Source organism: Pongo pygmaeus, chromosome 1 (genome assembly GCF_028885625.2).
Source record: "Pongo pygmaeus isolate AG05252 chromosome 1, NHGRI_mPonPyg2-v2.0_pri, whole genome shotgun sequence".
In the NCBI taxonomy this organism is placed as follows: domain Eukaryota; kingdom Metazoa; phylum Chordata; class Mammalia; order Primates; family Hominidae; genus Pongo; species Pongo pygmaeus.
Window position 1 is genome coordinate 116,048,927 of NC_072373.2, and position 15,197 is coordinate 116,064,123.

The following is a 15,197-nucleotide window of genomic DNA, read 5'->3' on the forward strand; positions in this document are numbered from 1 at the left end:
ACTTTGGGCTTGTTTGAGTAAATTTCTTTACTTTTAAATCAACAAATTTAAAAACAAAAACAAAAACCTTTTACCAGAAAATTTGACACATAATAGGCACTCAGTAAATGGTAGTTGCTGCTGCTATTGTTATTTGGAGCCTAAAACAGAATAAAGAACTGATCCTTAGGATTTTCTAGTCATACCAGTGGAATGAGCCACATGTTTTAGGGAGCTCACTTGACATAATGCAAAGTTATTACTTTGAATAATGGTTGCCATATAGTTGTGAGTGGACACACTGATAGTTAAAGTAGCTGCAAATGCATTTGTCTTATTTTATTTTTGGTATTTTCCTTCTTTGTTACTTCTAGACCCTTGCTAAAGGAGAAAATCTAGAAAACTTAGAGAAATATATAGTGATTAAATAAATAGGTAATATTTTATGAGTATTAAAGCTCTTCTGCTTTGAGTATTAAAATATTGGATTTTTGGAAATGTTCTTAAATTGACAGAGTAAAAGAGTAATTACATGATTTTAAGGTAAATGAAAAACTTAACTTTTTTTTGATCCTTTGTATAGGTTCTCCAAGGACATAAAACTTTCCTGAATGATGCTTATAACTGGGAGTTTTTGATCTGGGAAACAGCTTTACTACTTTTCTTATTGCGTCTGGCCTCATTGGGGTCTGAAACCAATAAGAAATACAGCAATGTTTCGATATTACTTACAGAACAGGTATTGATCAGTCCTGTCAATTGGGTTTAGTGGTTAGGGGTAGCGTAATACGCTGTAAGGTTCCTGCAGAGGATTCAGGGTTTAATCACTGTCTAGCTGTCACTTTCTAGCTACAGGACCTCACGAGTCACTTTGCTGCTCTGTAGTTGCTTATCCCTAATAAAATGGATGTAATATCTCCTCCTGCTCTGTGAGAATTAAGATCTAATGTATTGAAAAGACTTTGTATACTATAGAAAGATTTTTATTGGCAGTAATGGAGCATGCTTTTAATCTCATATTCTATGTCAAGTATTAGATCTTTAGAGTAATTGTCATTTAGCATGTATAATAAGCTTCTTGAATTCTTCTGTATCAGACATAGAATACATTATTCAGTGTTTGGAAAATACTTGGTTTTCAGTATGTGAATAGACACTAAGATTGAGAAATATCTCTTGTAAATACAGAGTAGTATAAAGTTTTTTAAAATTTTGTTTTTAATTTCAAGTTTTTCCATAAACTTTGAATAAAAACATTTATCATTCGTTTTTGTTTTTTTTTTTGTCTTAGAATCATAATGGAGAATTCTTCCTACAAGGCAAAATATAAGGAATTAGTAAAGTAAAAGGAGCTATCTTCTTCCATTCCATAAATGTTTAATGAGGATGTTAGATTATCTAGGGGGATAGTGAGATGAATAAGATAGAGGTTTTGAACTCAAGGTGCTTACGTGCTAATTATGTTATGTTGCAAGTAATATTAAAATTTTTCATTGTTTTGATATTTAAATTGCTTCATCATTAATTTTTCATCATTAAGTAGTTTTTCTTTGCCAGAGGGAGACTGATCAGGAATGGGGGCTAGAGTACATGACATATGTTTTCTGTAGCAATAGCTATTGGAATTTCAAAATTTATTTTACTTGAAAACATGACCTTTGAAATATGCCAGATTTTATGCAGTATATATATTTTTTTCTAAGAAATTTACCTTAATTTCTATTCCTTCCCTTAGATTAATTTATATCTTAAGATGGAAAAAAAGCCAAATAAGAAAGAACAGCTTACTCTAGTAAACAATGTATTAAAGCTGTCCACCAAGTTGTTGAAAGTAAGTCATAGGCTGTGATACACTTTTACTATCATTTGAGTTAAATCAGTCTCTTCTCTGAGAAAACATTAAATGGCAGATGATACCTTGGGTTGGGAGGGGTCCTGGAAGTGGACTCTTCCACAGTGGCATCAGGGGTAGGGGTCACAGTGGTGGTTAGGACCAGAGCTGAGGTCACAGAGCTCCTGGAGGCAAGGTTAAGGACAAAGAGTGGCTCGCCATCACCAAGTTGGGTCATCTGGTCAAGGACATGAAGATCAAGTCCCTGGAGGAGATCTGCCTCTTCTTTGTGCATCAAGGACCAGGTTCAAGGCATTTGTCACCATTGAGGACTACAGTGGCTATGTTGGTCTGGGTGTTAGTGCTCCAAGGAGGTAGCCAGCACCATCCATGGGGCTATAATCATGGTCAAGCTCTTTATCCTCCCTGTGTGAGGAGACTACTGGGGGAACAAGATTAGCAAGCCCCACAGTCACACTACCCTTGCAAGGTGACTGGCAGCCTGCATCTCTGTGCTGGTGGCCTCATCCCTGCCTCCAGAGGCATTGGTACTGTCTTGGCCCCTGTGCCCAGGAACCTGCTGCTGATGGTGGATACCCACCACTGCTGCACTTTGACTGGGGACTGCGCTGCTACCCTGGCCAATTTTGCCAAGGGCACCTTTGATGCCATCTCCAAGACCTACAGCTATTTCACCCCCAACCTCTGGTAAGAGACATGTTCACCAAGTCTCCCTATCAGGAATTTAGTGACCATGGCCTAAAGACCCATACCAGACTCTCCATGTAGAGGACCCAGGCTCTAGCTATGACCACGATGTGGTGGTGTTATACCAGAAAAATAAAGTGAGTTAACCTGTTTTAAATACATTAATTAATGTTTTTCTTCTCAGAACCCAGTAAGAGATAGATGCTAGGCTGTGTAGATTCAAAATGCTGACCTGATGGTTTTGGGTTAATAACTACTATGAAAAAATTTCCAATTTTGTTACCCAGGTTCTGATGATTGCTGATGTCTGTCATATTTTATATATATGTGTGTGTGTGTGTGTGTGTGTGTGTGTATATATATATATATATATATATATATATATATATATATATATATATATAAAACTACAAATGACATATTGCTCAAATCCACCTAAAAAAAATCTTGGTTAGTAGAAAAGTAGGTGAGAACACGTTATGGATTTTTTGAAGGTAGCTCTTTGAATATTAAGGAAAGACAGCCTTAAGCATTCATATATACCCAAGACAAAACACAGCAAGAAGTCACTGAGTAGCTATGAGAAAACATGTATCTCATTTCAATTCTTTGGTGTTTTTTGTAGGAGCTGGACACACCATTTAGACTCTATGGACTGACAATGAATCCCTTAATCTACAATATCACAAGAGTAGTTATCCTTTCTGCTGTCTCAGGTGTTATAAGTGATCTTCTAGGATTTAATATAAGAGTAAGTATCCCCACCACTCTGTAGCATCCTAGTCTTAAAAATTACTATGTACAGAAATCTGTGTTCTTCACACGTGTGTGTTTGTGTGTGTGTGTGTGTTTCTAGCATGGAAATAACTCTTGAGGTAAAGAAATAGGCATTTTGATTGGTGGTCCACAGGCTTTTCAGCTTCGGTTTTCTCATTTTACACAAATGTAACAGACAGTGCTCTTGAATGGAACAAAAAAAATCAAGTTTGAATTTCATATCAGTTTAATAGCCTGAGCTGGGTAATGGTCTTACTCTGATCCTGGGGAATGTACAGATGTAGAATGAATGAAAACCAGTACATGAACTGCATTGTATTATTTCTGATCCTGGAAGTTTTAAATGTTTTTTCTCTATGATGTTCTATAGTTGCTATTGCCAGACTTGATACATTTTCTTCTTTTATAAAGGATTCTTGGTTTATAGTCATGTAAGAGTACCTATAAATCCCACCTGGTTTTCCTAGAACTAACTTATTTTGGTGATTTTGTTTTCTTAGCTGTGGAAAATTAAATCATAAGCTGAGTTAAATGCCTGGACTCTCCCCTGGCTGGTATCAAAAGTTACCTATCAAGGAAAGAGATGACTGCAGAAACCAGTGAGATACCCATCTGCTTGTTCACATGCACAGGTGCTCTCAGCTCTGCCAAAGCGAATTAATGGTGTTTCCGGAGGAACAAGTCCTTTTCCAACTGGGTGTGCATGCTAAAAACCTGTATTTTCATGCTTTTCAAACAACATGGATAGTCAGCCAACTAAAGACTGTGTGTGTTGTGGTAACACAAGGACAATTTTGTAAGTTTGCGCTTCAGTACTGTGACAGTTATGTTTACTGGACATAGTCTTTTGGGAAACTATGGTAGATGCCCAAAGCATGAAGCAAATATCTTTTATTGGAAATATGCAAATTCAATACTTTTCCATTATAGTCTATAGAACTGGAGATTTCATTTCTCTATCAAAGAGAGATCTAGCAAACTATTTTAGGTTAAATCCGAATAAAAGAACTTTACTGGAGACTTTCAGTTTCTAGGTTTTCTTTGTTGTTGAAGGAAGAAAATTAACTTTTAAACTGTGAGTTTCTGTTAAACTGTGGAGAAATGTTTTGTTCGTTTACAATTTTGAGTTAATAACTGTATAGTTGTTGGCGAACAATGCATGCGTACAATATGCCATGTAATTCAGCATGAAAAATTTAAGTATATGCCTACTCATCCATTTCCATCATACAACATGGTTTCCAGATAGATCATCTGAGTTGTGGTTCCTAACACAGTGCTGTGTGTCCTATCACAAGCATCATTGATAGTTTATCTGTTGTGCAACTTAATGTATTAAACCCTCCGTACATTTTCAGGTCCTTGGTGTCTATAATCGGCCATCCCATGTCTCTGATGATATAGGTTCTGTAATGCAGCATCCTGTTATACACATGCATATACGTATGTTAATGAAAGCTCTAATAGTCTACTTATAATTCTTGCTCATTAAGTTACCTGCTTTGAAGAATCTCTCTCTCTTTTTTTTTTTTTTTTTTTTTGAGGCAGAGTCTCGCTCTGTTGCCCAGGCTGGAGTGCAGTGGCACCATCTTGGCTCACTGCAACCTCTGCCTCCTGGGTTCAAGTGATTCTCCTGCCTCAGCCTCCCGAGTAGCTGGGATTACAGGTGCCTGCCACCACACCTGGTTAATTTGCAAGAATCTCTTGAGGCAAATTGAAAGCTTGAACATTTTAATGATAAGGTTTTGTGAAGTTTTAAATAAACATAATTTACAAACTTGGTTATTACATGTAAAGCATGTATTCATTCAAAATCAGAGGATCAGTTGCACATTTTCTAATAAGCAGGAATATTTGTGAGGTTTAGAGGTGGATTTCTGAAGAGTCCAGGGATTGAGGTCAGACCTTTCTGGGTTCAAATCTCTGGCCCTGCCACATATTAGCTCTTTGTATATCAATTTCCTCACTTGTTAACCCATTTATGGGGATAATAACTACAAGTGGGGATAATAACTATGTAATAGGGTTGTTAAGATTAAATGAGGTTGTCATGTAAGGTACTTGCACAGTGTAAAGTATTTAGTACTTAGCAAATCTACAATAAATGTGTTACTACTATTTAAAGTCCTTAAAAAAAATCTCACTGATAATTCCTAACTGTGAAGATAGAAACGTGGAAAGCAAGGTTGCTGAACTAGAAGTTGATTACCAAAAATATGCAGCCTTTTATACATGAGTTACAATTTTTTAAATGGTAAAATTCCATTATAGTGATCTACCTTTAGAAGGAAGTGTTCTGTAGAAGCACTTCAGCATCTCAACAGATGGTTCATAGAAACCATGCTTTTACTGTTTCCATAGGGAACAGTGGCAGTGATCTCAAATCCAAAATTGAGCTCACTGCAGATTTCAAATGAAAAGTGATGCCTTCATCTTTTTCTTCTACAAAATTGCTGTTCTATTTTTATGTACAACTTTTACACAGTTAATTCTTAGTTTAAAAGCAGTGTTTAGAGTATATTAATTCAATTGTGTGGATTGCTTCATTTGTGGTTTTGATGGTGTATGTTGGTTTAAATTATTTTTCAGGTGGGTAAAATTATATGTAAGTATAGTTAATTATATCAGAAACTTAGGAATGATTCTTGACTCATTTTTCTTCCTCATACCTCACATCCAATCAATGAGTCTTTGAATAATTATATTCTAGATATTTTTCTAATCAGTCCACTCTTCTTCCTCCCCACTGCCACTGCTCTTATTTAAGTCAGCATCCTTTGTTTTTTGAGCAAGTTTCTGCTATCTCTGCTCTTATGTATGCTTGACTCCTCTTTCCCCCACACCTAACCCACTCATCTCAAAAATGTAATATATCTTTTCTGAAATGTAAGTCTCATCATTTAGAATCCATTAGTGGCTTATTAGCACTTTGAAGATAAAAATCGAAAATCCTTTTAGCAAGGTGTATAGGCCTACCCTATTGAGAAAGATTTTAAATTTTTATGTTTGAAAGATACTTTTGCTGGGTATAAAATTCTAGGTTTAAAGATGTGGTTGTACTGTTACCTCCTGGGTTGTTGCATTGTTTCTGACAAGAAGTCTACAGTCACTCTAATCTTTGCTCCTCTGTATGTTAAGTGTCTTTTTTCTTTCTTTTTTTTTTTTAAACTTTGGCTACTTTTAAGATTTTTCTCTTTACCATTGAATTTGTGCAATTCAATTATAGTGTACATTGGTTTAGCTTTCTTCATGTGTTCTGTGCTTGGGGTTTGTTGAACTTACTGGATCTGTGGGTTTGTAATCATATTATTTTATATGTAGTTTTCTATTTTCACATACAGTTTGGAAAAATTTTTGCTATTCCTTAAAATAAATTTTCTATAGTCTACTCTTACTTCTTCCTTCTGGAACTCAAATTTACATGTATATTAGACTGCTTGAAGTTGTTCCTCAACTCACTGATGCTTTATACATTTTTCCAGCCTTTTCTTTGTTTTAATTTTGGATGGTTTCTTTTGCTGTGCCTTCAAGTTTGCTTTTTTTGCGCTAATTTGCTATTGATCCCATCCTATGCATTTTTCATCTCTAGAAGTTTGGTTTTGGTCTTTTTTATATCTTCCATGTCTATCTTTAACATGAGTATTCTTTTCTCTACCTCATTTAACATAATACATTTATAATAAGAATAGTATATAAAGATATTAAAACAGTTATTGGGGTCATTTTCCCCCCTCATTTTGGGTCATTGTACTGCTGTTTTGCATGCCTGGTAATTTTTTATTGGCTATGAATTTTATACTGTTGGTTTTTGTGTGTATGTGTGTATTCTTGGTAGTCTTTTAAATATTCTTGAGAGCTTTGTTTTGGAACACTGTAAAGTTATTGGAAACAGTCTGATTATTTCAAGGCTTGCTTTTAAGCTTTGTTAGGTGGGCAAGAGCAGCCTTTAGTTTTTCTCCATTTACTGAAGGAATATCCTTCTGAGTACTCTACCTGATGCTCTGTTCATTATGAGGTTTTTTCTTTGGCTGTAGTAGCATGAACTATTCCCAGACTTGTGTGAACTTTGGAATTTTTCTGCCTGCTTCTTGGAGGTTCTTAACCTGTTCTTGGGTATTCCCTCACATGCTTGTGCTGATCAATATTCAGCCAAAGACTTGAAAGGAGCCCTCTGCATGTCTCTGGAGCCCCTCCCTTTCTGTGTAGCTGCATTCTCCTTGGTACTCCTACCTAAAATTCTAGACCCCAGGCCTTCCCCAAATTCTCAATTCTGTCTCCTCAACTCAGCAAGACTGCTTGGTTCTTTTTGGGTTCTCCCTTCTTGCACCACAGCCTAGAAACTGCCTCCTTGTAAAACTGCCTGTATGCAATAATCTTGGAGCAATCATGGGACTCACCTTGTTTAATTCTACTGTCCTGTGCTGCCTGGTGTCTAATATCTAAAATCTATTTTTTCATATTTTTAAAATTGTTTTTCAGTTGTTTGAAAGTTGAAGAGTAAAACAACTCTTCATTACCTTAGTAAATGAGTTTCTCCAATTACTCAGGCCAAAAGCTCCATATCTAATCTACTACCATGTCATGCCAGTTCTACATTTCCACAGCTACTAGGTTAAACCTCCTTCACTCTCACCTGGACTACTGTGTGACTCACTGGTCTGTTTCCATTCTTGTCTCCTACAGTTGGTTTTTCATAGCCACATGAATGAGCTTCAAAATTTGGAAACTAACGTTGTTCCTACTTAAACCTTTCCTGGCTTTCTCTTTGGTGGCTTCCAAGGCCCTTCATTATCATGCTTACCTTGCCTTCCAGCTTCACCTCCTTTACTTTACAGCCTCACTCCTTTACCTCACCACCACACTGACCTCCCTCTGCTCTTCTATTATTCCAAGTTCTTTCTCATATCAGGCTTGTGCAAGCTTGTTTCATCTGCCTGGAATATATTTTCTTAGGTTCATCTCTGGCTGGCTGGCTGCTGCTTATCTCTCAGCTGTCAGCTGTCAGTTCCTTAGAGGGCCTTATCTGATGACCCTAGTTAAAGTAGTTACCCATTTTATCCATTATCAGTTATATCACCTTATTGATTTTCTTCATGGCACTTACCGCAATTTTATCGTGTTTATTTTTTGACTGTCGTTTCCTTTCCCGCTAGAGTGTAAGTCCCTTGAAGGCAGAGACTTCTTCTTGTCCCCAGAACATATAATAAGTGTTCAATAAAAATGTGTTGAATGAAGAATAGACCTCAAGTAATTTACCATTTGTGTAGTTTTTTTTCTGTTAGGATAGAAGGGTCATACATTTGATTCTTGAACAGTGCAGGGGTTAGGGGCACCATCCTCCTTTCCTGTCAAAAATTCATGTGTAACTTTGATGCCCCCAAAACTTGATAGCTTACAGTTGACTGGGAGTCTTGCCAGTAACACAAACAATCAACACATTTTGTATGTTATTTGTATTATATACTGTATTCTTAAAGTGAGCTAGACAAAAGACAAATGTTATAAAGAAAATCCTAAGAAAGAGAAAACATATTTTCTATTCATTAAGTAGAAGTGGATCATCATAAAAGTCTTCCTCTTTGTCATCTTCACATTGAGTAGACTCAGGAGGAAGAGGAGGGGTTGGTCTTGCTGACTCAGGGGTGGCAGAGATGGAAGGGGAAGCACAAGAGGCAGTCACACTTGGTCTAACTTTACAGAAATATATTGTAATTGGACTTTTTGCTTTTTTCATTTCTCTAAAAATGTTTCTATATGGTACCAGTCGTTCTTCTACTGTTTGCTTTAGTTTCAGTGTCCATATCATAGAAGAGTCCATGTTGTAAAAGAAGTCAAAAGCAGCCTTGAATAGTTGGAACCCTTCTGCCAGATTGTCTTACATCATCTTGTTCTTCGGCATTGCTTCTAAGTTTTCTTCCTCATCATCTTGCACTGATTTGGAAGCACTCATCTCCATCAACAAGTCATTTGTTAATTCCTATGGTGTGGTGTTTATTAGCTCCTGAATTTCTCTTGAAACCCTTCACACCCCACTTTTTTTTGCCACATCCACAATCTCTTTCACGATTTCCTTGACTGACTCTTTTGTAAATCCTATGAAGTTATGCACAACATCTGCACAGGTTTCTCCAGCCAGAATTTATTGTTTTGGGCTTGTTGGCTTTCACAGCTTTTTCTGTAACAATGATGGCATTTTCAGTGGCATGGCATAATCATTCCTTCCAGACTTTCATAATGTTCTCTCTTGGGGTTCTCTTTCACAGTATTGACAGTCCTTTCCGGAGTACTGTGTGTAATGGATCTAAAAAGCCCTTATGACCCCCTTATTCCTTAATTAAAGATGTTGTGTTTGGGAGCACAGAGACCACTTCATCGCTTTGGTGTTGAATTTATGGGGTTCTAGGTGGCCAGAGGCATTGTCCAGTATCAAAAGAACTTTAAAAGATAGTGTCTTACTAGCAAGGTACTTCCCTGACTTTAGGGACAAAGCATTGACAGAACCAATCCAGAAAAAGGGTTCTCATTGTCTAGGACTTCTTGGTATACAACCAAAAGACTGTCATCTGGTGTTTTTTTTTTTTTTCTTCAAGGCTTGGGGGTTAGCAGCTTTACAGATATATATAGTCCTGATTGTAAACACAACTGCATTTGCACAGTGTTAGCTTATCCTTTCCTGCCTAAATCATGGTGCTTGCTTCTCTTTCTAATAAATTTCCTTTGTGGCATTATTTCCCAGAATAGGCACTTTCTTCTGCATTAAAAACCTGTTAAGGCAGATATCTTTTCTTCTCAGTTATCTTCTGAATGGCATCTGTGAACTCGTCTGCTACTTCTTCATCAGCAAATCTACTTTCCTTTTGCTCTAAGTTGTCATATAACTTTGCTTTTTCTTGAATCACATTGGAATCTATAGATATGCCTTAGAGCACTCCCATACTCACATGAAGCTGCATTTTAAATGCAAGTTAAAAGCTATTTCACAAAAAGTGCAAGGTTTTCATGCCTGGTGGCATAACTGCAGTAAAAGCTTCATGAGTTTTTTTCTTTTCTCCCTCCCTCCCTCCCTTCCTCCCTTCCTTCCCTCCTTCCTTCTTTTTCCTTCCTTCCTTCCTTCCTTCTTCTCTTTTATTCTTTTTTTTTTTTTACAATGGTCCTTATGCTGGACTCATTTATCTTGAAATGGTGGGCAACCACAGACCCCAATCTATGGTATCAAGCAATTTAACTTTTTCTTGTAATGTCATGACCCTTCTGTGCTTCTTGGGAGCACTTCTATGACTGGTGGTACTTCATATGGGTCCTGCAGTTTTTATGTCCTCAAGGTTTACAGTATTGCACTAACCATGAAAAATATGCAAGAACCGCAAGGGGTCACTTTTTACTGTGATCCACGGTTTATGGAGAGTTGAACTGCTCATACAGAGATGATTAGCATCACATGGTGTTTTAAGCAGATCTTTTGACACTTGAGTTCACCACAATAGCAACAGGAGGTAACTACAAAATAATTATAGTAGCTCAGTATGTACTACAGTTAATTTTATGCAGTTATGATTTAATACTGTATCTTTGTTTACATTTCTCTCAACTGTGAATGGTGCCATGTAGTTTGTGTTTGTATGTTTTTATAAATTTTAACTTTTTATAATAGATTTGTGTGTATTTTATAGTAAATGATAAAATAGGCTAGTATCTACATAACTTTTTAATTTTTCTATATTTCTAGGCTACATGGTTTGTTTTTTCAAATTGCCACAAATCTCAAAAAAATTTTCCAATATACTTACAGAAAAAAACCTGTATATAAGTGGACCCACACCATTCAAACCCATGTTTTCAAGGATCAACTGTAATTTCATGGTCCTCCCACCTTGAGTGCTTCATTTATCCCTGTATAATAATTTCTAGGAACTTGGGCTTTTGTTTTGATTTCAAAAAAGGAATGCGATTTTGGTGATAATTACTTGTTACTGAGAAATTAAACCAAGATGTAAAAACAATTAGATTAGGCCATTCATACATTTAGTTGGAATAGTAATAACCATAGAAGGGTAAGAAAAATACCTGTTGACTTAATTTTATAATCTGCAGTTATATTGGGAAAAATTCTCTCTCCTAAAGTTGCTATGGGTGTATAATATACCGCAGGGGTCCCCAGCCACCCACACCCATGCTGAACAGCAGGGGTGAGCTGCAGGTGAGAGTGAAGCTTCATCTGTATTTACAGCTGCTCACACTGCTTGCATTACTGCCTGAGCTCCACCTCTGTCGGGTCAGCAGCAGCATTGGATTCTTAGAGGAGCGTGAACCCTGTTGTGGACTGTGCATGTGAGGATCTAGGTCATGTGCTCCTTATGAGAATCTAATGCCTGATGATCTGTCACTGTCTCCCGTCACTTCTAGATGGGACGTCTAGTTGCAAGAAAACAAGCTCGGGGCTCCCACTGATTCTACATTATGGTGAGTTGTATAATTATTTCATTATATATTACAATGAAATGATAATAAAGTGCACAGTAAATGTAATGCACTTGAATCATCCTGAAACCACCCCCTCCCTGCATCCCTTCTCCCTGCCCCCAGGTCTGTGGAAAAATTGCCTTCCATGAAATCAGTCTCTGGTGCCAAAAAGGTTGGGGACTGCTGATCTACAGACTTTCTAAATATGTACAATATGGCCCATGTATAATATAAACACTTTGAGAAGTTGAATAACCAAATACTTGCCTCATTGGAGTATGGTTCTGACTTTCAGAGACAGGTAGAAAAATTCTAAATACCAGGATGTCTCACAAAGTATAAGTTTGTTTTTATTTTAGGTTCATTTTATTTAGAGGCAAGTGGACCTATGCAGTATAAAAATAATCTTTCAAATTAATGAAATTTATGTGTGAAAACTTTTAGATCTACACACTCATAATAGGCTAGATGAGTCTCTCTCCCAAATACAGTGTGTCACTTGGGAGTTAATTCATTAAACCTGATCTATTCATGTACTGGCTAGTTTAGTAATCCTTTGCTCCCTGCTGTTATTGGGGCCCATGTTGAATAGTGAAGTGTGAGTTTCACAAATGTGCAATAATTCTATACCTTTCCTGCAGCATATCCTGAGCCTATAAGGTATAATAGGGTATTACTCTAGTTAATAAATGGTTGTCTTTTATTTTTCTATTTTTTTTAAAAATTTTTTTGAGATGGAGTCTCGCTCTGTCACCCAAGCTGGAGTGCAGTGGTGCGATCTTGGCTCATTGCAACGTCTGCCTCCCAGGTTCAAGTAATTCTCCTGCCTCAGCCTCTTGAGTAGCTGGGACTACAGGCGCATGCAACCACGCCTGGCTAATTTTTTGTATTTTCAGTAGAGACGGGGTTTCACCGTGTTAGCCAGGATGGTCTCGATCTCCTGACCTCGTGATCCACCTGCCTCGGCCTCCCAAAGTGTTGGGATTACAGGCGTGAGCCACTGTGCCCAGCTGATTATCTTTTATTAAGGACAAAATATGTCTCTTAATTTGTGTATTTGCTAATAGTTAGGCTTGACTTGAATGCAATGTTGCAAAATACCCACAGGATTATTTGTCAAGATATAGGTTTAGGCTAAATTAAAGCTCTTGGCTGTGTTTTCCTATTTTAATGTATAAATAGGAAAGATTCAGAGTTTTCTATTAAATAGAATTCTTTTTTTTTTTTTTTTTTTTTTGAGACAGAGTCTTGCTCTGTCACCAGGCTGGAGTGCAGTGGCACGATCTCAGCTCACTGCAACCTCTGCCTCCTAGGTTCAAGCGATTCCCCTGCCTCAGCCTCCCAAGTAGCTGAGATTACAGGCATGCACCACCACACCCGGCTAATTTTTTGTATTTTAGTAGAAATGGGTTTCACCATGTTGGCTAAGATGGTCTTGATCTCCTGACCTCCTGATCCACCTGCCTCGGCCTCCCAAAGTGCTGGAATTACAGGTGTGAGTCACCGCACCCAGCCAGAATTCTCTTTATAAGCCTTCATACTCCCTTATTATACTACTTAAAAAAAATTTTTTTTTTTTTTTTTGGCTGGGCGCAGTGGCTCACACCTGTAATCCCTGCACTTTGGGAAGCTGAGGTGGGCAGATCACCTGAGATCAGGGGTTTGAGACCAGCCTGGCCAACATGGTGAAACCCCATCTCTACCAAGAAGTACAAAAATTAGCTGGGTGTTGTAGTGCGCACCTGTAGTCCTAGCTACTGGGGAGGCTGAGGTGGGAGAATTGCTGGAGGCAGAGGTGGCAGTGAGCCAAGATCACGCCACTGCACTCCAGCCTGGGTAGCAGAATGAGACTCCATCTCAAGGGAAAAAAAAAAAAAAAAAGATTTATTTTTGAGATGGGGTCTCACTGTGTCATCCAAGCTGGACTTAAACTCCTGGGCTCAAGTGATCCTCCCAGCTTAGCCTCCTGAGTAGTTTGGACTACAGGTGTATACTACCATGCCTGGCTTTATAATTCTTAAGGCTACTTGCCTAGCAATGTTGAAAAAATATCCAACTTAGTTGATATATTAATTCAGCTAGCTAAAAGCAAAGATTATAGATTCCATGTAATAATGACATGCTTTAAACAAGTCATATTCCCGATAAACTAATAGAACCAGAAAAGAGCCACCTGAATAAATAAATGTTATTGTTTCAAAAGCACAAATAGTTTTTAGGCCTTGGAGCATGTCATGATGATGTAAAAAGTTGCTCTGATGTATTCCTCATACCACACTGAAATGTCACATTTTGTAACAAGTTTATATCAATGTTCCTTAGCTCCACTGTGGACTAAGCTTCAACTTAAATACAGCTTTCTGGAAGTCATTAGTGAGACTGTTATACAGTTTAATCTGAATACTCCTTGCCTTATAAATCCTTACTCTTTGAATGGTGGACATATTAAACATAAAATTCTTTGTCTACATGTTTAAAAGCATTTGGTTTTACTTCTACATGATTACATTTGTTTCTCTTTTAAATCTTGCTATTAAAAAGGGAAGTAACAAGGTATTCTCATGTAGAATAAAAAGCCAAGTGCCTTTCTGGATCCAAGACTTCTGAAATAAGAGTTGACCCTGTTCAAAAGCTGCCTGGTCCAAGACTGATATAACTAAAGACAATATCATAGGGTCTTAGCCTTCTAATCTCACTAGTGAGACAATGTAATAATATCTCAAAGCTTTTCTCCCTGTTGTGACCAGTAAGAAAATATGTTCACTAAAACAACAATTTTACTGCCAGTTTCTGCAGCCTCTGCTATGGCACATCTTCACTGTGGGGTCTGGGAACTAGAAGTTTAGGTTTACTTTTTTTTTTTTTTTTTTTTTGAGACGGAGTCTCATCATCTGTCAGCCAGACTGGAGTGCAGTGGTATGATCTCAGCTCACTGCAACCTCCGCCTCCCGGGTTCAAGCGATTCTCCTGCCTCAGCCTCCCGAGTAGCTGGGATTACAGGCACCCGCCGCCACGCCTGGCTAATTTTTGTATTTTTAGTAGAGACAGGGTTTCACCATGTTGGCCAGGCTGGTCTCGAACTTCTGACCTCAAATGATCCGCCTGCACTGGCCTCCCAAAGTGTTGGGATTACAGGCATGAGCCACTGCGCCCGACCGTGGGTTTACTTTTAGTATGAGTTCTTGCACTGGTAAGTGGGAATTTATATTTCACCTTAAGAGTATAAAATTAACCATGGTCTTGAAGTAGGTTTTAGGCACTTTTCATACTGAGTTAAATCAAAACATTCTAAAAGTAAGTATAAAACTAAATAAATGATCTTTAAAGATAATGATGTGAATCGTTAGTCTGATGAAATGGGATTTTGTGACCTTGTGGTAACTGGACTTACGTTACTATATCCATTATAAATGTTTAGTAGCTGAATTTCCAATAAGAAACT

The 15,197-nt window shown here is 37.5% G+C and overlaps 1 protein-coding gene across 22 annotated transcripts in view; it reads left to right on the plus strand.

Annotated features, from left to right (window-relative positions):
* PHTF1 (putative homeodomain transcription factor 1) overlaps nucleotides 1–15,197 on the plus strand; it is a 129,143-nt gene that overhangs the window by 56,945 nt on the left and 57,001 nt on the right. For 10 of the 22 annotated variants that reach the window (XM_054463632.2, XM_054463625.2, XM_063651855.1 and 7 more), the window contains 4 exons: nucleotides 563–718; nucleotides 1,715–1,810; nucleotides 3,144–3,269; nucleotides 3,796–4,310. In XM_054463632.2, the coding sequence (XP_054319607.1) occupies nucleotides 563–718; nucleotides 1,715–1,810; nucleotides 3,144–3,269; nucleotides 3,796–3,816 (399 nt within the window). In that variant the 3' untranslated portion in view covers nucleotides 3,817–4,310. Of the gene's footprint in view, nucleotides 1–562; nucleotides 719–1,270; nucleotides 1,484–1,714; nucleotides 1,811–3,143; nucleotides 3,270–3,795; nucleotides 4,311–11,698; nucleotides 11,756–14,631; nucleotides 15,079–15,197 lie in introns of those variants that run through there. The other 12 variants (XR_010123755.1, XR_008495742.2, XR_008495748.1 and 9 more) reach the window with 6 other exon arrangements.